This window comes from Oncorhynchus tshawytscha, linkage group LG20, assembly GCF_018296145.1.
Source record: "Oncorhynchus tshawytscha isolate Ot180627B linkage group LG20, Otsh_v2.0, whole genome shotgun sequence".
Classification (NCBI taxonomy): Eukaryota; Metazoa; Chordata; class Actinopteri; order Salmoniformes; family Salmonidae; genus Oncorhynchus; species Oncorhynchus tshawytscha.
This window is the reverse complement of record NC_056448.1, coordinates 8,036,040-8,063,422: the sequence shown is the minus strand read 5'-3', so window position 1 is coordinate 8,063,422 and position 27,383 is coordinate 8,036,040. Positions and strand designations below refer to the sequence as shown.

General features: G+C 42.7%; 1 protein-coding gene across 1 annotated transcript in view; it reads right to left on the bottom strand.

Annotated features, from left to right (window-relative positions):
• Positions 1-1,292: 1,292 nt before the first annotated feature.
• The window catches only part of cwc27 (CWC27 spliceosome associated cyclophilin), a 49,865-nt gene continuing 23,774 nt past the window's right edge, over positions 1,293-27,383 (bottom strand). Inside the window, exons 12-14 of the mRNA XM_024373204.2 lie at positions 18,776-18,885; positions 18,309-18,421; positions 1,293-2,031 (exon numbers count right to left, since the gene is read on the bottom strand). Coding sequence (XP_024228972.1) covers positions 1,869-2,031; positions 18,309-18,421; positions 18,776-18,885 — 386 coding nt within the window. The 3' untranslated portion in view covers positions 1,293-1,868. The remainder of the gene's footprint in view (positions 2,032-18,308; positions 18,422-18,775; positions 18,886-27,383) is intronic.

Below are 27,383 nucleotides of genomic sequence, written 5' to 3'. Positions count from 1 at the left end.
AGTCTGGTCTTAAATGCCACCCTAATCTTTGTGTAGTGCACTACTTTTGACCAGAACCACCTTATTGCATCCCCATATAGTACACTATGACATAAGACCAGAACCACCCTATTTTACCAGAGCCCATGGCTCTCAGTTGATGGAATATGAAAGGAGCGATACATTAAAAAAAAGAGAGGCAAGGAGGTTCGATTGTCACTAGTTCGATTTCACCACAGCTATGTGTTCCTTGCGTCAATCTGGTGAAATGACTGTGAAATGGCTGGGTGAAGGCAGATCATATCCTGCCTGACTGTTTTAACTGACAGGGTTGGAATGGAGAGGAGAGGAAGCCCTACAGACTGACTCAATGTGCATCCCAAATTTTACCCTATACAGTGCACTACTTTTGACCAGACCCATATGGGCCCTGGTCACAAGTAGTGCACTATATGGGGAAAAGGATGCCATTTGGAATACAACTATGGTGCTTAAATAAAGACAGAGTCAGGGACTTAATCGAGCTTTAATACCAGTTTTCACAACTTATGCTGGAGAGCTGTTTTTATGATTCCAGTCATGTGAAGTCACACTGGCTGGCTCTGTCTACTCAGCTGCTGTTATATCAGATGAGGAAAAGTTGGCTTTGGGCACAGATACAGGATCAGCTTACCCTCTCCAGATACTGATATTAACTATAGGGGAACAACGCTAAACTGACCTTAGATCAATGTAAAGGGGAAACTACTGCAGCAGCTACTGTGTTCCATTGTCTCTCCTCCCGTTTCGGCTTACTGCTCATTCCTCACCATAGTCAAGGTTTTCATAACACATTCTGGGTGGATCTCTCTCAGTCGTTTAAAGTAACTTCCTCTTCCTCTCTCCTTAAATCTCAAAAGCACACGGTGGCGTGCTGGTTTCCTCTCCATCTCGGTAGTTGCCCTTCTTGCATGAACAGTCACACTTGCCTTTGCTTACCAGTGCCGACTTTGCTGACCGCTGCTTTACTAAGGACATTCCTGTTGCTTACTAGAACTTTGATGTGTGGTTGTCTCACCTAGCTACCTTTAAGATGAATGCGCTAACTGTAATCGCTCTGGATTAGAACATCTGCTAAATTAGTAAAAATAGTCAAATGTAAATAGTCAGAGTTGGGTTCCTCTCCTCGCCTCCACGGACAGTAAACTATTGGGACACGTAAAAATCCCAGTGTGCATCCTCCATGTTGCGCTCACCTGCCCAAGCCAATGGTTGAGTTCTTAAAACGCAGCAAGCGCAGAGAGGAATACAAACACAGCTGCAAACATCAAAAGGAATGTGTGCCTTATGACAAAAAGGTACATTTATTATCCGTACATGTTCACAACATTGGTCATCAGACATGTTGACGTCAATGATTTGGGACCATCATCAATCACCCTTACTACTTTACCTGGATCCCTGGGCATTCCTCAACATTTCTCAACCCCTTTTCACCTTTACTTTCCAATACTCCCGCAATCACAACATACAGTACTGTACGACAGAAAATGAACCTATTCTTGGAAATGTGGGTTCACATTCCAGTTCAAAATGACACTATGTCTTGATGACGGATAGTTTTAGATTAGCTATAGCTGTCAGGTCATGTGCGTTTCCTTTTTATGGAGGGATAACCCTGATGGGCTGAAGTCACATTGGCCCTGTGTTAGCCTTTCCCTTCGTTCAGATGTGAATGGATTCCGACAGCTTCTCAGAAATAACTTTGTTTTGGATGTTCATGGCATTCCAAGGTTCAAAGTTCGCTCAGGAGAGACAGTTGTTTTGAAGTGGTAGGTTAGAGAGGAAGAGAGGAGAGGCCTGGTCAGTCACATGGCTGGGGTTAATCTCCATGCCTAATCCCTAACCCCTCACCTCTTGGCCTTCTTCTCCTTCATGATCTTCTTGCTCTCCTCTCTCCGCCGTTTGTTGACGGGGTTTCGTGGATCGGAGATCTCAAACGTGTCTTCGTCCTGCATGTTGGCATCCTTGACTTTCCTGGTTTGCTCGTCAAACTGGAGAACATGGGCCATCCTAAAATCAGAGAAAGAGGAGGTTCAAAGAACAGCAAATAGAGCACTGTGATGTGAACTCTGTAAATCACATCTGGTGATATGGAACTCTCCATCTCTCCATCTGTTCCTCTCCATCAATTCAAATAGAATCACATTCCCTTTGAAGCCGGTGTTCTGTCACAACAGGCATTTATGGTATCAAGATGCCATGGTGGTGAGTGATGGCATTGTATTGATGATAAAGGAATAGGCTATGGCTACAACACAGCAACGCGCGCCCTATCACATTAGTGTAAGAATAAAAACATGGTACAAAATGCAGGGTTGAAATGTTCTGTTCTCTTAGGGAGACGCAGGAAGAGGATGGAAAGGAAGATGAGGAGGAATATGAATAAGAGAAGGAAGATGACTGATATGCATGTGGAAGCATTGGCTGTTCTCTTGTCCTTTGTGGACTAGCAGCAAGCAGCACCTCCGCAAAACAGAGAAAAAGGGAGAACGGCAGAATCTGAAGAGATTGTTCGGTTTAAAAAGGCAACTGACTTCAAGATTCAACCTCTATCAATACTTTGACGAAAAACCCCTGACATGTTACCTACTAGTAGGCCAAGCGTGTCAGTGTAACAGTTATCGATCAAACTCCCAGTATATAGATACAGTGAGAGCAGGAATCCCCGGGGAGACAGCAGAGAGTGGAGAGAGAGGACTTCAAGGTCTCCGGTGTCCATCACGCAGACACATCTGCCCGGCGCAGAGGGATTTGCGCTACATGCATAACGCTCTGACAGTGTCTTGACACGCCCCACCTGTTTGGAGGGTTCTGATGTAGGCCATGCGTCACCAGGGGCCACGGGGCTGCAACCCCCGGGGAATTAAAAACAAGATAAAAGGGAAGATGCTATCACCAATTCACAGAAGCCGAGAGACGGAGACAAAGCCAAGCCAGACGAAGAGCTTCAGGCCCAAATCTCTTTGACTGTTTGCGCTATTACAGTGATGTACTACTATTACAGGTAGTTAGTTAAAGCCCTATCTTGTCCGAATCTGCCATATCTATCATTTTTACTTGGCGGGAAGGTTATTATTCCAGTCCCAAAAACCTACCGTTTTTTTATATATATTTTTTAATACAAACTCCCCAGGTCCTTTGATAATATTTATCTAGTGTGTATCGTCATCACTGTGTTTTGAGGGATATTACAGAGTTTTACGGTGCTGCACCCAGTTTGGGAAAGAACATGAGAACAAATTGATGCAAAGAGCTATGTACAAAGTGCTACAAAGTGTTATGCAAACAAAGTCCTATCCATTTTGTCATATATCAACGTTCCCAGTGACTATTTGTCTTTTTTAAAAGATTAAGTAAATGATAGTGCGCCAATTAATTGATAAATTGCCGAATACATCAGTTAATTAAAATGTCTGCATGCAGTTCATGGTTCTTATTGATACTATTTATACTTTCTCCTAACTGAAAGCCAATATTAGGCTATTCCTAGACAAGTTGAAATACACTAAATGGTCAGAAGTATGTGGACACTTGCTTGTCGAACATCTCATTCCAAAATCAAGGGCATTAATATGGAGTTGGTCCCCCCCTTTGCTGCTATAACAGCCTCCACTCTTCTGGGAAGGCTTTAATATGGAGTTGGTCCCCCCCTTTGCTGCTATAACAGCCTCCACTCTTCTGGGAAGGCTGTTCACTAGATGTTGGCACATTGCTGCAGGGACTTGCTTCCATTCAGCCACAAGAGCATTAGTGAGGTAGGGCACTGATGTTCGGCGATAACCCCATTGAACAGGGGGCCTGAGGTCAGGGCTCTGTGCAGGCCAGTCAAGTTCTTCCACACCGATCAACAAAATATTTCTGTATGGACCTTGCTTTGTGCACGGAGGCTGAAACAGGAAAGGGCCTTCCCCAAACTGTTGCCACAAAGTTAAAAGCACAGAATCATCTAGAATGTCATTGTATGCTGTAGCGTTAAGACTTTCCTTCACTGGAACTAAGGGGCCCGAACCATGAAACACAGCCCCAGACCATTATTCCTCCTCCAAACTTTACAGTTGGAACTATGCATTGGGGTAGGTAACGTTCTCCTGGCATCCGCCAAACCCAGATTTGTTTGCCGGACTGCCAGATGGTGAAGCGTGATTCATCACTCCAGAGAACACGTTTCCACTGCTCCAGAATCCAATGGGGGCCAGCTTTACACCACTCCTGCCGACGCTTGGCATTGCGCATGGTGATCTTAGGCTTGCATGCGGCTGCTCGGCCATGGAAACCCATTTCATGAAGCTCCCGACGAACACTTCTTGTGCTGACAATGCTTCTAGTGGCAGTTTGGAACTCGGTAGTCAGTGTTGCAACAGAGGACAGATTAATTTTATGCGCTATGCGCTTCAGCACTCGGCGGTCCCATTCTGTGTTTGTGTGGCCTACCACTTCGCGGCTGAGCTGTTGTTGCTCCTAGACGTTTCCACCTCAAAATAACAGCACTTACAGTTGACTGGGGCAGCTATAGCAGGGCAAAAATTTGACAAACTGACTTGTTGGAAAGGTGGCATCCTATGATGGTGCCAGGTTAAAAGTCCCTGAGCTCTTCAGCAAGGCCATTCTACTGTCCATGTTTGTCTATGGAGATTACATGGCTGTGTGCTCAATTTTATACACCTGTCAGCAACGGGTGTGGCTGAAATGGCCAAATCCACTAATTTGAAGGGGTGTCGACATACTTTTGTATGTATATTGTATTTCATAGCGGTTTAGATGGTACAATGAATCTCTACACATTGCTTGTTTTGTCATATAAACTGACATTAGGCACACTATTAGAATTTTAGCAACCAGGAAATGGCAGAGCAATTCCTGCATATTTCAACCAGTTTAGCTGGCAGCCGTTTTGCACCATTCATGCCTAGAACAGCCTCCAGTCTTCCATCATAACAGTACATAAAAAGAAGGAAAAAAAGATTTACAGGGGGCAATTTCATAAAAACTAATCCCGTCCGAATCGGACAATGGAAAAAACAGACAAGCCTGGGGTATTACTTACATAATGAACGTTCTATAGTAATAGAATATAAGCCAACCTATTGCTATACAAGTTCTGCTGTATGGTCCTAGGGAGAGATCCCCTTTAATCAGCCACTAAGATCACATTGAAATGTGTGTCCTCCTTGTATGTGTGTGTTGGATGGCGTGTGTCTGAGTGTGCACTTGAGTCTGTGTGCGAAGCGTACAGTATGAGTGTATTTTTGTCAGATGGCTTGTCTGTGTGTGTGTGTGTGTGTGTCTGCCCATGTGCTTCGGTGAAGCGTGTGTATATAGTGGTCCTTGGTGGCTCAGTTGGTAGAGCATAAAAACATCTGCTAAATGGCATATTATATGTACACTGAGTGTACAAAACATTAAGAACACCTTCCTAATATTGAGTTGCAACCCCCCCCTGCCCTCAAGACAGCCTCAGTTCCTCGGGGTGTGAACTGTACAAGGTGTCGAAAGCATTCCAAAGGGATGCTGGCCCATGTTGACTCCAATGCATCCCACAGTTGTGTCAAGTAGGCTGGATGTCCTTTGGGTGGTGGAGCATTCCTAATACACACAGGGAACGGTTGAGCATTAAAAACCCAGCAGCATTGCAGTGCTTGACACAAACCGGTGTGCCTGGCACCTACTACCATACCCCGTTCAAAGGCACTTTCATTCAATATTTTGTCTTGCCCATTCACCCTCTGAATGGCACACCCACACAATCCGTGTCTCAATTGTATCGAGGCTTAAAAATCCTTCTTTGGCCTGTCTCCTCCCTTTCATCTACACAGATTGAAGTGGATTTAACAAGTGACATCACAGCTTTCACCTGGTCAGTCTATGTCATGGAAAGAGCAGGTGTTCATAATGTTTTATACACTCAGTGTATGTGTTTGTATGTGTAGGGCTGCACAATACAGGAACATATCTAATTGCAATTTTTGTACCAAATACTGCAATTTTACTTGCGTATATAGATCAAAACACTTGGGAAAACTGTTGGAATCACAGAAATAGATGGTTGGAATACTGTGGACACTTGGAATGCAGTTTAGGTTGGCATAAAAACGAATGAAGAAAAATATGGGAGGAGATGGTTGTGACAGAGTAGGAACCAAAGTGTTGGTCAGTGTTTCCCAGGCGATCCTAATTAGATTTAAATAGATATGTATGTTCAGACAAAGATGTTAGAACTTTCTTCGCCTTGTCCTTTCCGATTAAGAAACAATTTGTTGCACCACGGGTTCCGGCCTGTATTTGAGTAAAAGTTTGCTAGCAAGATTTGCCGTATCTCACTGGACTTAGCTAGCAAAAATGTGTCTTAGCTCCTAATGCTAATTGTTAGCTAGCTAGCACATTTGCAAGCTTGCTAAGACCAACTAAGTAGCGTGTTGCAGAGAGCAAGTTACACAAGCGAACAGTCAAATATACAAATGTTGATTTATGTTGATTTATGTTAAGGAGCAAAGTGGAACGCTGCCCACTGCAGTTCTTGTTTGGGAAAAATCTGTAGACTGCACGCTGTGGTTTGGTCAATGGAGGCAGAGTGAATTCCCGAGCACAAGGAAAGTGACATGAAGGGCGGGGCTTGAAGTGCATGGGATTGGGAAGCAGCCTTAAGAAGAGAGAGGGAGAGAGAATCGTGCAACCTTATGTGTTTGTCTGCCTTTTAGTCTGCCTGGGTACATAGGTGAAGCATGTGTGTGTGCTCTGCAGTCCCCCCTCCTGTGTTCATGTGAACTGGGCAGGAGTAGTGACAGCTCATCCAGGACGTCATGGTGGCTCTACTCTGGCAGACTGAGGAGTCCTGCAGCGCGAGGCGGACCGCTACCATAATTTGTCTAGCAGCCTCAGTGATGACAGGAACACAGCCTCATTGCCCAGACTACAGAACAGTGTGTGTATGTGCGTGTGTGTGTGTATATGTATACACACAGTGCCTTCAGAAAGTATTCACACCCCTCAACCTTTTCCACATTTTGTGTTACAGCCTGAATTTAAAACGGATTAAATTGAGATTGTGTCAATAATCTACACACAACACCCCATAATGTCAAAGTGGAATGATGTTTTTCTAAATATTTGCAAATTAATAAAAAAATGAAAAGCTCAAATGTCTCAAGTCAATAAGTATTCAACACAAAATATGCTTAAGAAGTCACATAATAAATTGTATGGACTCACTCTGTGTGCAAAAATAGTGTTTAACAAGATTTTTGAAAGACTACCCGATCTCTGTACCCCACACATACAAGTATCTGCAAGGTCCTTCAGTTGAGCAGTGAATTTCAAACACAGATGCAACGCCAAAGGCCATGGAGGTTTTCCAATGCCTCACAAAAGGGTACCTATTGGTAGATGAGTAAAAAAAAAAACGTTAAAAAAACGCAGACATTAAATATCCCTTTGAGCATGATGAAGCTATTAATTACACTTTGGATGATGAATCAATACACCCGGTCACTACAAAGATACAGGTGTTTTTCCTAACTCAGTTGCCGGAGAGGAAGGAAACCACTTCGGGATTTCACCATGAAGCCAACGGTGACTTTTAAACAGTTACAGTTTAATGGCAGTTACAGGAAAAAACTGAGGATGGATCAACAACACTGTAGTTAATCCACAGTACTAACCTAAATGACAGAGTGAATAGAAGTGACAATTAAATACATGGTTATTCCACTTTGTAACAACAAAATGTGGAAAAGGTCAAGTGGTGTGAATACTATCTGAAGGCACTGTATATGTGTATGTGTGCCAGGCTCTGGGCTCCCACCATTCAGCGCTCCAGTCTGCTTATCAAACCCACTCTCTACCCAGAAGCCTCAGAACTCAGAAGCCTTTCCTCTATTTGTTTTTCTTTCGCTTTCTGAAAAGAGGGAGGAAAGAGGGGGAGGGGTGGGGGTGGGGCGACGGGCTCTATGGCTGGCTTCTTGGAGTGAGAGTGTGTGTGTGTGTGTGTGTGTGTGTGTGTGTGTGTGTGTGTGTGTGTGTGAGCAGAGCGATCTAGAAAGTATAACGTTTGTAGACCCAGACGGAATAGTTTACAGTCCCCTGGCCCAGACTTGACTTGGGGAGTCTGACCTGTAGTAACCCAATAGTTCCTGTACCAGAGCTCGCAGAGTGGCACAGACATCCTACGCTAGTGCGTGGCTGGCGGGTGTTGTTCTAGATTAGGTCAGCGGCCCAAATGACACTCTATTCCCTATATAGTGCACTACTTCTTACCAGAGCCCTGTGCACCATTTGGGACCCAGGTGCCTTTTGGGACACCGCCTGGGACTGCTAGGCTACTGTGCCCATCTTCCCTCCTCCTCCTCCTGTCTCATACCTAGCTGGCTGGCGGGGGCCAAACAGTGAGACTGAGCTGGGGGCCTGGCTGGCTGAGACTAATAGCAACTACAGGTTTTGTTATTCTAAATCTCTCACACAGACACTTTCCTCGAAGTTCAAACACATGGGATTAATTTCAGCCTTCTGACTCTCTCTCACTCTCTATATATTGAGGTCTGAGAGAGAGACTCAGAGGTCTGTTGGTGAAAATCAGAATGGGAGAGGAAAACACGATGTAAAAGCTGATTTCCTGACTGTGGCTCTGTCTGCCCACTGAGGGAAACGGCAGAGAGACCAGGCTCTGCAAACACGCACACATACACACCGCTGTCTTCATTGCCTTCAATAAACTGGCATATCTGAATTATTGGCACGGCGTCAGGTGCCAATACACAGACACACAGGCCGTGTTTTAACTCCCAGCAGGAGCTGCTCCACAGGGCAATGTGTTAGCTAGCTTGTTTCCTGTAGGCTGGAGCTCGCCCTCCCTCCCTCCCTCCCCCTCCGTGTCTCTGCGTCTCGCTCTCAGTGAGTCGTCAGTACTGCGGTGAGGCTCTCTGTTCTGGTCAGGACACGGCAGGACGTTGAAAACACATCAGCAGCAGAGAGGAGAAACGTCAAAACACAATCCATCTGAGGAGGTAATCAAATTGAAAAATAGAACAGAAATAGACCATAAATGTGATCGGCCGGGGGAGGAAAAAAATGGAATTCCATATGCATCTGATTTGTCTGACAGAAGGAGCGGTGCGAGCCAGCAGACTACAGTACTGAACAGTGTCCTCCTAACTGTAGTGTACATCCCATTCTATAGCTTCAGCCTGTGCGCACTAAAACCTTAGAGAAACATCCCTATACTTCCTAATGTGCTAGTTTCTTACACAGTGGCAACTCAAATGTTGTCTTGTGTAAAACACACATTAGGGATGACAAAACCTTCAGTCCTGGTCTAGGCCTAGATGGTAGAGAAAGTGGCATCCACTATTACTGTAGAGCTGTGCCGAGAGTCGGGAACGGCCTTTCCAACACACGCATCCGTAAAGACCCACACACACACAGGTAGTCGCGCACACACACACACACACACCATGAGCCAAGCCTACTAAGACAAAACAAAAAATGTCAAAGTAAGAGAGAAATAAACATGCCCATGTTAGAGCAATCTTTTCACCTGGCTGGCAGTCTGTGTTTCTCTGAGAGTACGGAAACTAAAACCTAAGGCTGGCACCCAGGCAGGCCATAGCTACATCTACAGTGCGTTGGGGAAACTATTCAAACCCCTTGACTTTGTTCAATTGATTAAATACATTTTTTCCCTCATCAATCTATACACAATACCCCATAATGACAAAGCGAAAATGTAGAAAAAAATGCCTTATTTACATAAGTATTCAGACTCTTTGCTATGAGACTCAAAATTGAGATCAGGTGCATCCTGTTTCCATTGATCATCCTTGAGATGTTTCTACAACTCGATTGTAGTTCACCGGTGGTAAATTCCATTGATTGGACATGATTTGGAAAGGCACACACCTGTCTATATAAGGTCCCACAGCTGACAGTGCGTGTCAGAGCAAAAACCAAGCCATGTCAAAGGAATTGTCCAAGAGCCCCGAGACAGGATTGTGACAAGGCACAGATATGGGGAAGGGTACCAAAACATTTCAGCAGCTCTGAAGGTCCCCAAGAACACAGTGGCCTCCATCATTCTAAATGAAAGAAGTTTGGAACCACCAAGACTGTTCCTAGAGCTGGTCGCCGGGCCAAACTGAGCAATCAGGGGAGAAGGGCCTTTGTCAGGGGGGTGACCAAGAAACCGATGGTCAGTCTGACAGAGCTCTAGAGTACCTCTGTGGAGATGGGAGAACCTTCCAGAAGGACAGCACTCCACCAATCAGGCCTTTTGGTAGAGTGGCAAGACGGAAGCCACTCCTGAGTAAAAGGCACATGACAGCCCGCTTGGAGTTTTCCAAAAGGCACCTAAAGACACTCAGACCAAGAGAAACAAGATTCTTTGGTTTAATGAAACCAAGATTGAACTCTTTGGCCTGAATGTCACGTCTGGAGGAAACCTGGCACCATCTCAATCTAAAGTGAAGCATGGTTGTGGCAGCGCGACAAGTCTCTGAATCCTTGAGTGGCCCAACCAGAGCCTGACCTTGAACCCAACCGAACATCTTTGGAGAGACCTGAAAATAGCTGTACACCAACGCTCCCCATCCAACCTGACAGAGCTTGAGAGGATCTGCAGAGAAGAATGGGAGAAACTCATCAAATACAGGTGAGCCAACCTTGTAAGCGTCATACCCAAGAAGACTTGAGGTTGTAATCGCTGCCAAAGGTGCTTCAACAAAGTACTGAGTAAAGGTTCTGAATACTTATGTAAATGTGATAGTTTCTATTTTATAGTGTGTACGTAGTGCGTACAGCCCAGTACATTACTGGGGCTAAGCTTCCTGCCATCCAGGACCTCTACACCAGGCGGTGTCAGAGGAAGGCCCAAAAAATTGACCCCAGCCACCCCAGTCATAGACTGTTCTCTCTACTACCGCATGGCAAGTGGTACCGGAGTGCCAAGTCTAGGACAAAAAGGCTTCTCAACAGTTTTTACCCCCAAGCCATAAGACTCCTGAACAGGTAATCAAATGTCTACCCGGACTATTTGCATTGTGTGTGTGTCCCCCTCAACCCCTATTTTTCACGCTGCTGCTACTCTCTCTTTATCATATATGCATAATCACTTTAACTATACATTAATGGACATACGACCTCAATTGGGCCGATCAACCAGTGCTCCCGCACATTGGCTAACCGGGCTATCTGCATTGTGTCCCACCCCCCACCACCCCCTCTTTTACGCTATTGTTACTCTCTGTTCATCATACATGTATAGTCACTTTAACCATATCTACATGTACATACTACCTCAATCAGCCTGACGAACCGGTGTCTGTATGTAGCCTCGCTACTGTATATAGCCTGTCTTTTTACTGTTGTTTTATTTCTTTACTTACCTATTCTTCACCTAATACCTTTTTTTGCACTATTGGTTAGAGCCTGTAAGTAAGCATTTCACTGTAAGGTCTACACCTGTTGTATTCGGCGCACGTGACAAATAAACATTTGATTTGATTTCTAAAAACCCAGTTTTTGCTTTGTCATTATAGACCACCCTCTGCCCCCAGCTGTGCTCTGGACACCATATGTGAACTGTTTGCCCCCCCATCTATCTTCAGAGCTCGTGCTGCTAGGCGACCTAAACTGGAACATGCTTAACACCCCAGCCACCCTACAATCTAAACTTGATGCCCTCAATCTCACACAAATTATCAATGAACCTACCAGGTACCTCCCCAAAGCCTTAAACACGGGCACCCTCATAGATATCATCCTTAACCAACTTGCCCTCTAAATACACCTCTGCTGTCTTCAACCAAGATCTCAGCGATCACTGCCTCATTGCCTGCATCCGTAATGGGTCAGCGGTCAAACGACCTCCACTCATCACTGTCAAACGCTCCGTGAAACACTTCAGCGAGCAGGCCTTTCTAATCGACCTGGCCGGGGTATCCTGGAAGGATATTGATCTCATCCCGTCAGTAGAGGATGCCTGGATATTTTTTTTAAATGCCTTCCTAACCATCTTAAATGAACATGCCCCATTCAAGAAATTTAGAACCAGGAACAGATATAGCCCTTGGTTCTCCCCAGACCTGACTGCCCTTAACCAACACAAAAACATCCTATGGCGTTCTGCATTAGCATCGAACAGCCCCCGTGATATGCAGCTGTTCAGGGAAGCTAGAAACCATTATACACAGGCAGTTAGAAAAGCTAAGGCTAGCTTTTTCAAGCAGAAATTTGCTTCCTGCAACACTAACTCAAAAAAGTTCTGGGACACTGTAAAGTCCATGGAGAATAAGAACACCTCCCAGCTGCCCACTGCACTGAAGATAGGAAACACTGTCACCACTGATAAATCCACCATAATTGAGAATTTCAATAAGCATTTTTCTACGGCTGGCCATGCTTTCCACCTGGCTACTCCTACCCCAGTCAACAGCACTGCACCCCCCACAGTAACTCGCCCAAGCCTTCCCCATTTCTCCTTCTCCCAAATTCGTTCAGCTGATGTTCTGAAAGAGCTGCAAAATCTGGACCCCTACAAATCAGCCGGGCTAGACAATCTGGACCCTTTCTTTCTAAAATTATCTGCCGAAATTGTTGCCACCCCTATTACTAGCCTGTTCAACCTCTCTTTCGTGTCGTCTGAGATTCCCAAAGATTGGAAAGCAGCTGCGGTCATCCCCCTCTTCAAAGGGGGGACACTCTTGACCCAAACTGCTACAGACCTATATCTATCCTACCATGCCTTTCTAAGGTCTTCGAAAGCCAAGTCAACAAACAGATTACCGACCATTTCGAATCTCACCATACCTTCTCTGCTATGCAATCTGGTTTCAGAGCTGGTCATGGGTGCACCTCAGCCACGCTCAAGGTCCTAAATGATATCTTCACCGCCATCGATAAGAAACATTACTGTGCAGCCGTATTCATTGATCTGGCCAAGGCTTTCGACTCTGTCAATCACCACATCCTCATCGGAAGACTTGACAGCCTTGGTTTCTCAAATGATTGCCTCGCCTGGTTCACCAACTACTTCTCTGATAGAGTTCAGTGTGTCAAATCGGAGGGTCTGCTGTCCGGACCTCTGGCAGTCTCTATGGGGGTGCCACAGGGTTCAATTCTTGGACCGACTCTCTTCTCTGTATACATCAATGGGGTCGCTCTTGCTGCTGGTGAGTCTCTGATCCACCTCTACGCAGACAACACCATTCTGTATACTTCTGGCCCTTCTTTGGACACTGTGTTAACAACCCTCCAGGCAAGCTTCAATGCCATACAACTCTCCTTCCGTGGCCTCCAATTGCTCTTAAATACAAGTAAAACTAAATGCATGCTCTTCAACCGATCGCTACCTGCACCTGCCCGCCTGTCCAACATCACTACTCTGGACGGCTCTGACTTAGAATACGTGGACAACTACAAATACTTAGGTGTCTGGTTAGACTGTAAACTCTCCTTCCATACCCATATCAAACATCTCCAATCCAAAGTTAAATCTAGAATTGGCTTCCTATTTCGCAACAAAGCATCCTTCACTCATGCTGCCAAACATACCCTTGTAAAACTGACCATCCTACCAATCCTCGACTTTGGCGATGTAATTTACAAAATAGCCTCCAATACCCTACTCAACAAATTGGATGCAGTCTATCACAGTGCAATCCGTTTTGTCACCAAAGCCCCATATACTACCCACCATTGCGACCTGTACGCTCTCGTTGGCTGGCCCTCGCTTCATACTCGTCGCCAAACCCACTGGCTCCATGTCATCTACAAGACCCTGCTAGGTAAAGTCCCCCTTATCTCAGCTCGCTGGTCACCATAGCATCTCCCACCTGTAGCACACGCTCCAGCAGGTATATCTCTCTAGTCACCCCCAAAACCAATTCTTTCTTTGGCCGCCTCTCCTTCCAGTTCTCTGCTGCCAATGACTGGAACGAACTACAAAAATCTCTGAAACTGGAAACACTTATCTCCCTCACTAGCTTTAAGCACCAACTGTCAGAGCAGCTCACAGATTACTGCACCTGTACATAGCCCACCTATAATTTAGCCCAAACAACTACCGCTTTCCCTACTGTATTTAATTAATTAATTTATTTTGCTCCTTTGCACCCCATTATTTTTATTTCTACTTTGCACATTCTTCCATTGCAAATCTACCATTCCAGTGTTTTACTTGTTATATTGTATTTACTTTGCCACCATGGCCTTTTTTTGCCTTTACCTCCCTTATCTCACCTCATTTGCTCACATCGTATATAGACTTGTTTCTACTGTATTATTGACTGTATGTCTGTTTTACTCCATGTGTAACTCTGTGTCGTTGTATGTGTCGAACTGCTTTGCTTTATCTTGGCCAGGTCGCAATTGTAAATGAGAACTTGTTCTCAACTTGCCTACCTGGTTAAATAAAGGTGAAATAAATAAAATAAAATAACAATTATGGGGTATTGTGTGTAGATTGATGAGGGAAAAAAATCTACTCAATCAAGTTTAGAATAATGCTGTAAAGCATCTAAATGTGGAAAAAGTCAAGGGGTCTGAACACTTTCCGAATGCACTGTATGTAATCTAGAGCAGTCAGAGTGTGTTGATCCACTGTATAAAGTTCAACAGTGTGTCAAGTCGTTAAGGAGCTGCTCCTCAGGCCTGTGTTATGACTGGGCATTAACAGACATAACATATCTGTTACAGAATAGGGGGTGGATGGATGGTGGATGGGCTGCTCTGGCTGGCCTACTAGAACTGGCTCATCCTGAATGGCACCCTATTCTATCAATATCATGACGTTGAATCAACGTGGAGAACTGGTTGGAGCTGCAAAAAGTCCTCGACGTAAGGGCATTTCCATCTTTTCATCCCCAACTTTTAACCTATGGTGACATTTTTTGTTGATTTCAAGTTGAATTCACGTTAGTTGACAACTCATCCAAATGTAAATCAAAACTAGATGTTGAACTGACTTCTGTGCCCAGTGGGAAACTTTGCTTAGGACTTATTGCAAGACTGTTCCCGACTAAAAAAAAATCTTGGTTGACCAAGAGTCGTCCTGACAGACCATGTGTGTTTGAATAAAATCAACTACATATGCACGGAGCTTGTTTGATGCTTTAAGCACACGGTTTGATTAAATAATGGAGACACAAAAATTACTCAAGAAAGAGCCCGATGGTCACACTGTGTTAAAAAATAGTAGCGAGACCTGCGGGCATATTATGTGTGACAAACAGGTGCTGTTAGATTACAGTATTATTTTTCTGCCTGTTGGGAACAGTGTAAACAACACAAAATAAATTGTAAGTAATACAAGTCTGTTCTAACGAAAAACGTTTGTAAAGCCTTTATTACAGCATAACAAAATCAAAAAATAGCAGAATCTGTACAATTGCTTTATCCAACATATTGCTGTTGTATATTAAACAAACAAAACAGGCAACAGAAGCAAGATCTGTCATATTTATGTAGATATTTGTGACTAATTTCAGGAAACTAGGCATATGCCATGGGTCACTACTTCACAGGAACACATTTGAACTAAAACTTTATGTTTGTTTTGGGGCAGAAATGCCTTCTGGAACATGTGAACTTTCATGTGCCTTAATAACAAACTTGTACGCCATCTGTAAATACGAATACAATTGTTAAATTATGAGCCTAGTTGGTTTAGCCACAGAAAAAGCCAGCAACCTTCCCGCTAACTATGATTGGCTGAGATAATGAATGGCTGGACATGCCGAGACATGAGTTCGGATTGGTCTGCCATATGGCCCTCTTCTGTCTATTTGAGCTGGTAGGTAATCCTGTTTTTTTTTAAATCCTAAAAAAATCAATAAAAAAAACATTCTGTAGTAGAACTGCATGTGTGTGTTGCTCTTCATAATCATGATTTGGGATTATGGTTCATTGTTTAGCTAGCTACATGTCTTATCAAAAGACTCCACTATGCAAGTATTAATTTCAATAGAATGTCACTGTTAGCTACATTTTCAAATATTACACGTTTCTAATTTGGCAGAAAGTCATATTCATTTCAAGTTAAAGTGTAAAGTGTACTGTTAGCTAGCCAGCTAAAATTAGCTGGCTGGCTCGCTAGCTAACGTTACGTGTATAATCTTATTATTCGTATCTCAGAGCCATTTGCTTTGCTAGTTATAGCCTAATGTTAACTAACTAACTAACATTGAACCTGGTTGGTTAGCTACCTGCAGATTAATGCAGGGTAGTAACGTCATGAGTTAGAATTATGGTTCATTGTTTACCTAGCTAGCTAGCGACATGTTTTAACAGAAGATTCCACTTTGCAAGTAACCATTTCAACAGAATGTCACTGTTGATAGACGTAGCTGGTAAATTCGCTCTGGCTATCTACTCCGATTTCAGAAAACTCTCATCCGAATGTGCCAGAGCGCAGAATAACTGACGAAATTTACGAACGCTCAACACCTGTTAAATATGGCCGGTAAATATGTCAGTAAACGTTGACAAAAAAAAAACGTCAATTGTTGCAAGCTCTGGATAACATGAAAACAGCCTAACTAGCTCTGCTAGGGCGAGTAAAATGGTCAGTGAGCTGTTCTCTCGTTTGTGTCTGGAAGTACACTAACATTAGCCAGTTAGATCGGGTGCTTGACTGATGTTGTTAGGACCGAACGCTCACATCAACCCTTAACTTCTTGGTGACAGGGAGCAGTATTTTCACGTCCGGATGAAATGCATGCCCAAATTCAACTGCCTGCTACTCATCCCCAAAAGATAAGATATGCATATTATTAGTAGATTTGGATGGACAACACTCTGATGTTTCTAAAACAGTTTGAATCATGTCTGTGAGTATAACAGAACTTATGTAGAAGGCGAAACCCAGAGGAAAAACCATTCCGATTTTTGAGGTCATTTCTCTTTTCATTGAGAATCCAGATTTCTAAGGGACCTTCTTGCAGTTCCTACCACTTCCACTGGATGTCACCAGTCTTTAGAAATTGGTTGAGGTTTTTCCTTTGTGTAATGAAGAAGTAGCCCTGTTCAAAACGAGGGTCACTTCAAGTGTACTGTTTGTTAGAGGCGCGTGACCAGAAAGGTAGCGTCAGTTTGTTTTCTTCCTGTATTGAACACAGATCATCCAGTCTTCAATTTTATCGATTATTTACTTTAAAAGTACCTAAAGTTGTATTTACAAAAGTAGTTTGAAATGTTTTGGAAAAGTTTACAGGTAACTTTTGAGATATGTTGTAGTCACGTTGCACAAGTTGGAACCAGTGTTTTTCTGGATCAAAACGCGCCAAATAAATGGACATTTTGGATATATATTGTTGGAATTAATCAAACAAAAGGACCATTTGTGATGTTTATGGGACATATTGGAGTGCCAACAGAAGAAGCTTGTCAAAGGTAAGGCATGATTTATATTTTTATTTCTGTTTTGTGTCGCGCCTGCAGGGTTGAAATATGTTTTCTCTCTTTTGTTTACGGAAGTGCTATCCTCAGATAATAGCATCGTTTGCTTTTGCCGAAAGCCTTTTTTAAATCTGACATGTTGGCTGGCTTCACAACACGTGTAGCTTTAATTTGGTATCTTACATGTGTGTTGTCATGAAAGTTAGATTTGTATAGTAATTTATTTGAATTTGGCGCTCTGCATTTTCTCTGGCTTTTGGCCAGGTGGGATGCTACCGTCCCACATATCCCAGAGAGGTTAAAGAGAGTTTGTATCGCAAATAAAGCTGCATAAATAACTCTAAATGAAGCATATAGGAGGAACTGTTTCTTTGTTAAACGCTCAACAGAGAATAGTCGCTTGTGCGAACTTCCTCGTAAATCGTTTAGAAAAAATAGCCTTTATTTATTCAGCTATGTTCAATTGTATTCTTATTACCATAAAATAATACCACAGGAATTATAAGCAAATATTGCCTGCTAAATTAACTAGTGTAGCCCACAGCCATATGGCATAGCCAGAGCAGGGTCTAACATAAGGACGACTCAGAATATGCTATTCTGTTCTTCTGAAATAGGGTACATTTTCTTCAAATCATGTTTCTTTAGACCTGCCTAAAATAAATAATGGTTTTATTGTGATGGTGTAGGCTATATTAAGTGGATTTATTAAACTTTTTCAAATGTAGATGTTCCAAAAGGTCCACATCATTGGCTTGTAGGCTATGTGTGGAAGCCCGGAGATGCTAAATGTCTGGGATATTTTATGTTAAATAACGGTCAATTACCTTGAGACCGGCATTGTCATTTGCATGACAATCACCGGCTGACAAAATATCATGACCACCAGAACGCTAACCATAACGTACCATCCTTTGTCATCGTCCTCTGCCAGCTCCTCAGGGGCCTCCTCAGGGGACTCGGAGGTCTCAGTGATGGCTGAAGACAGCTTGGACTTGAATCGATCCAGCAGCGCCATTGTCTACAAGACAATCAGCTTAACGGTCACTGGGAGATCTGGGTCACTAACAAAACAAACTCTTAAGATCTAACGCTCATCTAAGTCTCAAACTTTCACCTCAACCCCCTGTTGCATCAAGAAAAAAATGTACTGCTGGTAATTTATATGCGTTTGACTGAAAGACGTCATCATTAATGTCATCAACACTCTATAATCCCAGAGCTCCAATTGACCACATGAGGACCAGTAGGAAAATGTACACACTATCTACTGAAAGTCGCTCTGGACAAGAGCTTCTGCTAAATGACTGAAATGTAATGTGTGTAGAGAGTAAATGACAGCTGACACAGTTTTGAGTAATGACTCCTCTGTTACCTGCGCTTCTCTGCTGGATCCCTTCTTCAGTTTCTGTTTCCTCATGTCTTCATATTTCTTCTTGCCCTCCAGGTACTCCGCCACCGCCTCGCTGCCTGGCTTCTTCTCTTCTATAGGGACGCAGTAAGGTACTAGTTACTTAACAGTCAGTTAATTGTTAGTTAATAGTCGGTTCGCAAACTTGGATATATTAAGGCATTGCCCCGCTGTCTGTCTGTCTTTTTGACTTCTACGTTGAAGTTGATACAGTTAGTTATTTAGCAGTTCATTTACAGTTAGCCTAGTTAATGTATCACATTAAACAGTGACAATAGCAAAAAACACTATCAGACACAATGCAGAGGAAAAAACATCCAACATGTAAAAACCATCTGAAGCTCTGCCTTGTCATTAGTAAGAGATCAGCTCAGAGAGAGGGACCCGTCATCGGGTCACAGTGACAAACACAAACTGAATTGATCTGATTTGAGGGAAAGATCCACTACTGCATGGCTAACAGATCCAGCAGGATGACTGATGGGCTCCAAGTTTAACAAGGAAACCCCTTTCCTTCTGCCATGAGACCCCTCTCTTTCTGCTCTGCGTCAGAGCCAGCCACATCCAACATATTGTAAATGTTCCCAATGAAAAAAAAAAAAAAAAAAAAAAAGTCTGAATTCTTCAACTTCAGCCTTGAGACTGGATGGAGACTGCTCAGGGAAAGTATACCTCTGGGCAAGGAGAGTTTAAATGAGAAAACCAAGTGGCTCTACATTTTTGCCTCAAATAAGTGGATATACCTTGTATTATTCAAGCACAACAATACTTACAAAAGCCCAGTAGTAGGTCTACTTAATACTTTAATTCATTATCTGTACACTGAAATTAACCTTAGTAATTTGCCAAGTGAGGATACAGAATACAACATCAAAACACTGTAGAATGTAGTGCCCTTAATCCACCACCATATTTTACATTAGGTTGGGGTTATTTTATGCTAATCATCCTTATTTTGACACCAAACCCACCACTGGTGTGGTGACCAAAGAGCACTAATTTCAAGTCATATGACCATAGCACTGTTTCCAGTCCAAGTGCCAATGCCTTTTAGCAAACTCCAGGCATTTACATTTGCTGGATGACATGAAAAGTGAGCTCTTTGGCCACGCACACCAGTGGTGGGTTTGGGGTTGAAATAAGCATGCATAAGCAGAAAAGAACCCCATACATACTGTACAATATGGTGGTAGATCTTTAATGTTCTGGGGCCCTTTGTTAAGGCCAAAAGCATCATGAGCTTTAACCAGTAACAGGACATTTTTGCCCAAAACATGGTTGCCTCTGCCTGGAGGCTGAAACTTGGCCGCAAGTGGATCTTCCAGCAATAACCCCAAGCACATATCACAATTCCTAAAGAAATGGTTAATTGATCCCAAAATCACACCTTGATCTGTTTCACATGTCTTTGTGCTCGTCTCCACCCCCCTACAGGTGTCGCCCATCTTCCCTATTATCCCCTGTGTACTTATACCTGTGTTCTCGGTTTGTCTGTTGCCAGTTCGTCTTGTTTGTCAAGTCTTACCAGCGTTCTTTCCCGCCTTCCTTTTTCTCTAGTTCTATTTCCTAGTTTTTCCCAGTTCTGACCTTTCTACCTGCCTGACTCTGACCTGATCACGAACCTCTGCCTGCCCTGTGTTTCTAATAAATCATCTGAGAACTGTACTCTATCCGCCTCCCATGTCTACATATGGGTCATCTCCCGAGTCGCGATAATCTCAGTCTGCGGACTTGAACACTATTGAAAACCTGTGGTTTGAATTGAAGAGGCCAGTCCATAAGCGCAGACAAAGGATCTCAAGGATATGGAAAGATTCTGTATGGAGGAATGGTCTAAGATCCCTCCCGATGTGTTCTTCAATCTCATTAAACATTTTAAAAAGGCTCAGTGCCGTTATTGTCGCAAGGTAAGGTATTGAAAAAAGGGGTGTCAATAATCCCCCCCTATTAAAAAGAAATCTATTTCTCTGAGCAATTGTGTTAGTATAAAATATTATAATTTTCTTTTTAAGCATACAATATAGCTTAGTATTTGTATTATTTATTGTATACAATCTTTTTTGCTCATCTTTATCAAGGGTGCCAATAATTTTGGACCTGACTACAGATCATGGATCAAAGCGTTCCAACACTGTTTCCATACTAGGTCAAATTCCACATGCAGGCCTTGAGAGTGAAGGAGAATCTCCAAGCAATTCTATAAGCCAAAGTGGGCAATCCGCAGTTGAAACAATAAGCTGAGGGATGGGACTGAAGAAATGTAACCACTCACAAATTCATATACAAAGCTATGGATGCAAGGACTGATCATCCATGATATCAAAATGATAGTTTTAACAATGTTTTAAGGCTATATAGTATGCTTACATTTACTTTATCGACAAACATTGGAATAAAACAAGCTTCTATGTGGGGTTCTGGGGTACGACAGTAGAACTAAGCTCATGAGGAATATATTAGCAGTGGTGTAAAGTACTTAAGTAGTTTTTGGTTGTATCTGTACTTCACTATTTATATATTTGACAACTTTTAATTTTCTTTAGGAACATAGTGAAATAAAAATATCTACTTTTTCTCCATACATTTTCCCTGACACCCAATTCAAGCTATCCCTCCTGCATCTGACCTGGCAGACTCACTAAACACAAATGCTTCATTGTAAATAAAATAAAAAAGACAATTGTGCCGGCTGGTTTATAAGGAATTTGAAATGATTTATACTTCAGTACATTTTAGCGATTATTTTCCTTTTGATGCTTACATATATTTAAAACCAAATACTTTTACTCAAGTAGTATTTTACTGGGTGACTTTCCCTTTTTTGAGTGATTTTTTTTAAAATATTGGTGTCATTATGTATGACAATTGGGTACTATAAGTTATATTCTTCAATAATCAAATGGGTACAGATCATTAACTTGTTCTTCCAATGGTTCATGTCTTTGTTTTGACATATTTGTGGAAATGAACCGTTCCCGACATGAAATCATTTGAAAGCTTTGCTGACTTATGTGACTGACTGGGGACGTGAGGTACAAGGCAAGCATAAGCAGGGCTCTGCCAAAGGTGCCTCCACAAAGTATTGACTCAGGGGTGTGAATAATGAGATATTTCCGTTTCATATCATTTTCAAGAAATTTGCAAAAATGTCTAAAAACATGTTTTCACCTTGTCATGATGTTGTCAGGTGTCTTTTATACTGATAACAAGTTCAAACAGGTGCCATTAATACAGGTAAAGAGTGGAGGACAGAGGAGCCTCTTAAAGAAGTTACAGGTCTGTGAGAGACAGAAATCTTGCTTGTTTGTAGGTGACCAAATACTTATTTTCCACCATAATTTGCAAATAAATTAATAAAAAATCCTACAATGTGATTTTCTGGATTTCTTTTTCTCATGAAGTGTACCGATGATGAAAATTACAGGCCTCTCATCTTTTTAAGTGGGAGAACTTGCACAATTGGTGGCTGACTAAATACTTTTTTGCCCCACTGTAGATGGGTGAGCAGGGAAAAACACCCCTACCTAGTTCATCTGCATACTTATTTCCACAAAAGCCCTCTGATGTCACAGATTGAGATGGCAGGCAGGCAGCCTCAGTCACCTGGCTTCTGGAGTTATGGTAACTCTGACTCGCGGGTAATGTCCCCAGGCCCCGACAAGACAGGACACACAGAGGGGACAAAACAAACAACGTAACGCGTCACAGACATACCTCCTGCGTCTGGGCCTGTCATCTATTAAGAGCTGCCATAGTACTGTACGAATGCTGCTGGCTGGAACACTGGGCCATTGTCTGAGAGAGGCTGGTATGTTTGTGACTTGCTCATCCAGAGGGGAGAAATGGTATTCAGCAAGTATGAGGCCTATTCTTCAGAGCAAATTTTTTTTTTAACTAGCTCATCTTGAGATCATGATACTGTAACTGTACTTTACCTTTCACTACTTGGTGTGTATGACCAGTGGGATTTTAGCATGTAAATCTTGGTGGGGTAAAACAAACAACATGTGGGATGCATGCCAGCAAAGCCACTACACAACATTAAACAATAAATTAATTGCGCTATATAAACGGTGACAAACAGTGGCCACAAATTGTTAGGACCTACATAAAGCTGTTCCAACAGCAGTTCCAACACCTTACCACTGCTACACCTGCCTATCAGCGGAGTCTTGTCTGGCAGCGAAACAATTCATTCAGCCTCATTTACTGCCTTTAAAAAAAAAACATAGCTGATATGGCTGATTTGCTTAAACAAATGTACATCTCAATTGTCAGTAGAAACCACAAGCTATGGCATAAGGGAACGACAAGCAGATAAGAAGGAAATAGGTCATTTCGAATAATTAATGAGCGAGCTAGGATGGACATAGTCAATATAACTATTTGTTTACCACTTTTGAAATGTACAGCAACAGAATTCAGAATTTCTCTAAAACAGGTTATAGGCTATATGTACACAACCAAGTCAGAACAGTAGGCAAAATTAAGAGGGGTATACAGACCAAATTATTAGGGTGAGGTACATGGGCTACTAACATCTAACTACACAACATACACTTAATTTACTTTCTTAGCTACAGTATACATACCCCCCTGGCATATTACATCATTTATGCCTCAGCATACAAGACATTTTTGGACCTTGTTGTGCTGTGCTCACTTGAACAGGAAGGTGGCACAGCAGTCCTTCGTGGGCAAATTGTGTAATGAAAGTCTGGCATTATCTGGATTTATGGTGCTGTGAAAGATAACTGGGAACTCTGGAAAAAAACGAGGTTGAATCATGATGTCAGTGATTTTCAGGTCGTAGCTCTAGAAAGAGGCTAGAGTTATCGATCTACAATTCCGAGTTGGATGACTGTTCGAAACGTATTTCCCTGTCAGAGCTTGTTTTTTCCGGAATTCCCAGTTGACTTGACTTCATTGAGTTCAAGACTTCGTAGATCCGAGTTAACAGTGGTTTGTTTGCAGAAATCATGCTTCATTGACCGCAAGGCCAGTGTTGAATGTTTATCATTTTAAACTAGGAAAGGAGCCCCTTATTTCCAGATTTGGGACCACACAGCCACTGTCACTGATTCCTTCCAAACCACTCATTGTTGAATTTGCGATTTCCAACTTGTTGTGTAATGTTTATGTCCAATGGCTGATGAGCATCGATACGTTTTATCTATCATTTCTCTTCATATGACAAGGATTAAAAAGGATTTGCCAGTACACTTGATTCATGATGACTGCTAGCTAAGATTTTGAAAGTATGATGTTGACATGCTCAGTCAAATCAAAGCTACTGTACATATAACGTGATTTGACGTCATTTTATCTGTCGCCAATGACCTTCAGCTTTCTTGGATTGGCACTTCTAATGTAACTCTATGGCAGCACCCAAGGGGCTAGAATTTTAGAGCTCTACCCTTAGACTTTACTTCACCGTCGTGTCCCCATGAGAGGCAGAACACTGATCACGGCGCAATGCTCCGTATTTCCTGCTGGCTTGCCCCACCACCACATAAAGCACTGAGCTAGGCTGAAACACCTGCATTTTGAAGCTGCCTTACTGTTAAGGGAATTTTTATCTATAATGACTAATTATGTATACATTTCAATCAGGATGTACTAATCAGAATACTAAATGTTACTGTATATGTATGAGTTTTCTTTTTTGATCCCAGTACTGAAAATAGTGTGTGTGTGTATGTGGTCAAGAGTTTAGAACAATGACAGTCTGTTCCTTGGTACAAATGAATGAACTATATCTCCAGACTGACTGGAATGCTTATCTACACTGACTGACCTTGGCTCTAGGCGAGGAGGGAAGGCTTGAGAGCTATAGAGCCTTTCTACCAGTGTCAAGAAGAGACGGAACATTTAGAAAACGCTGACGTCATTTTCAGTTTATAACCGTGGGTAAATGTGTGTGTACTCAGTACTCTTGAATAAAGGCTGTTACTTGACTTTAAGACCGGGGCTCTGTCCATTCCTATAAAATAAGGGTCTTACAAATTCTTATGAATTGACAGAGTGTTTCATTTTAATTGGGAATTAAAACAGAGGAATTAAATTCCTTCAACACTTACTCAAAAAAGCAACAAAAAAAAGACCATGTATGTATGTGGCCTTATTAACTCAATGACATATATATATATATATTTACATAGTTTGCAAACTGACATGTATTGATGTCAAAATAACATGCAAAACAGGCAAGCCCCCCCCCCGTTCATTTGCATTGTTTTTAACTTCTTTTTTAAATTTATTTGGTACATAATGTTGCCTCTACCGTCCAAAAATAACTGCTGGACATCAGGACTGCGACTAATCACCACGGACTGAATCCTTTTTTTCCTTTACGAGGCTGACGATCCCGACGCGAACAATATACTGCTTTCTCGGGAACATGCCCAGATCCCCGTGATTCGCGTGAAGAGGAGGCAGAGAAAAAAGGGCCAGAGGGCAGGCTGCCTTCTGAGAATTCGTAGGCGATCAAATAAGCCCCCACTTCCTTTCATTCTGCTCGTAAACGCGCAATCTTTGGAAAATAAAATCAATGACCTACACGCAAGATTAAATTACCAACGGGACATTTAAAACTAATATCTTAAGCTTCATGGAGTCGTGGCTGAACAACGACACTATCAACATACAGGTGGCTGGTTATCCTTTCTGGTGCAGGTGTTCTGCTAGCGACCCACCTCGACTACATCCGGTGAAATTGCAGAGTGCGAAAAACAAGCCTGAAACTCTTTCTAAAGACTTTTGACATCTAGTGGAAGCCCTAGGAACTGCAATCTGGGAGGATTTCGCCTCATGTGACTGATACAATTTGATTTGACATGTCATTTTTAGTTGGGTGTAGTTCAAGTATTTACCATGTTTGTAACGTTTATAGAGTCATACATTTTAATGTGAGCCATGCTACTGCTAGTCAGTTCAGCCAAGATGTTAGTTAGGAATGCTAGCTCGTTAGGCCTGGTGTAGCTCACACATATTATTCTGTTCATATTGTCTGTATTAGTAGAGGCTGGTGGGAGGAGCTATAGGAGGATGGGCTCATTGTAATGGCATCAATGGAATAGTGCCAAACCCATCAGAAACGTTTGACTACGTTCCATTGATTACAATGAGCCCTTCCTCCTATAGCTCCTCCCACCAGCCTCCTCTGGTCTGTATATGCTCATAGTCATGTTTATGGACGTGTAGCCTAATTTAGCCTGTAGCTTTCCTTGTGGCCAGTTACTATTCCATCCTGGTCGTGGTCTTGTGCGCATGCGCAGACCCTAGTTAAAATTGCAATCACATTTCAGTTTCTAGTCCAGCTACTTTCTTTCTCATTACATTGTTGCTTATCAGCAGTCATTCTCTGTTCTGTACATTCATTCGACCTGTATGCTGAATTGTCTCTAGTCCTATAATTGTGGTATTACTGTCTGGTCATTATAGTGTTTATAGCAATGCACAGGCATTAAGGTATCACTGTATCCTACCTGGTATAAGCTATTCCCGAGCACTCATACAAAGTTATGCAGTATGTGCATGTGCATTATGTCTAGCTGACTAAGCTCAACTCCTCGGCGAAGGAAGTTTGATGAACTCCACCAAAGGAATTGAGCAGAGGACAGGCTTTTTGGAATTCATCTCCGGCTACATCGATTCGCCCAAGGTCACCTACATTATAGCCTGCCTATACTGCTATTCCGGAGATGCCCTGTATTTGTCATTTCTTTCTATTCCTGCGTAGAACCACTTTTGTACGCTCTCACTACTCTGTGAGAAGTCAGTACTCAACCTAGTGTGGTAAACCCAATATCTGCAATAAACCTGTTCTGAAGACTTCTGATTTGTTCTTGCCGGACAGCCCTGTGGCAGCTGAATCCTGCCCACTGGTACCTATAGTTCTCTACTAGCCTTTAGTATTATTCTGTAATAATGTTGTCTGTTTAGAGTGAAAAGGCTTTAAAAAAAAAAGTCAGTTCACTTTATGAGGAACCTAATTGAGTAACAAAAAGCTTAAGCCCCAAAGGGTATTTGGATTTGGATGGCTATCATTATAAGTCCAGAAAACCATGCAGTTACTCATTTCACAAGGTATTTAGGCCACAAATACACAAAATTTGGAGCAATCGTCGGAATTCCCTAGCAAAGACTGGGGCCACACTCTCTCTCACTCTCTACAGTCCAGGCCTCTTCCCCAGAGTCAACTTGGAAGTCTGCTCTGCTGCTCGAGGTGCAAGTCTTTCCCTTTGATTTACGATAGCAAGAAGTGATCCCTTTCCATCTTTCCCGTTCACCCCTTGCACTCTGCCCCCTCGCAGCAGCCCGGGACTTGCAGGATGCTGAATGATGATTCCCTTGGGCACTAACACAAGGAACACACGTCGCCCTCTCCAGCTGTTGTCACTAACTACTATCTTTGAGTTTGATGGCCATTCTAACCACATTCTTCCCCCTAGCTATCTCCTGGGCCAGAGAGAGCTACAAATCACAGGCCTGATGTGGTAGGGGGGGTTGTTGTGAATGACAGACTCCTCTTCGTTAGGGGAGGAAGCACCTCCAGCTCTCTTTTCCTCTT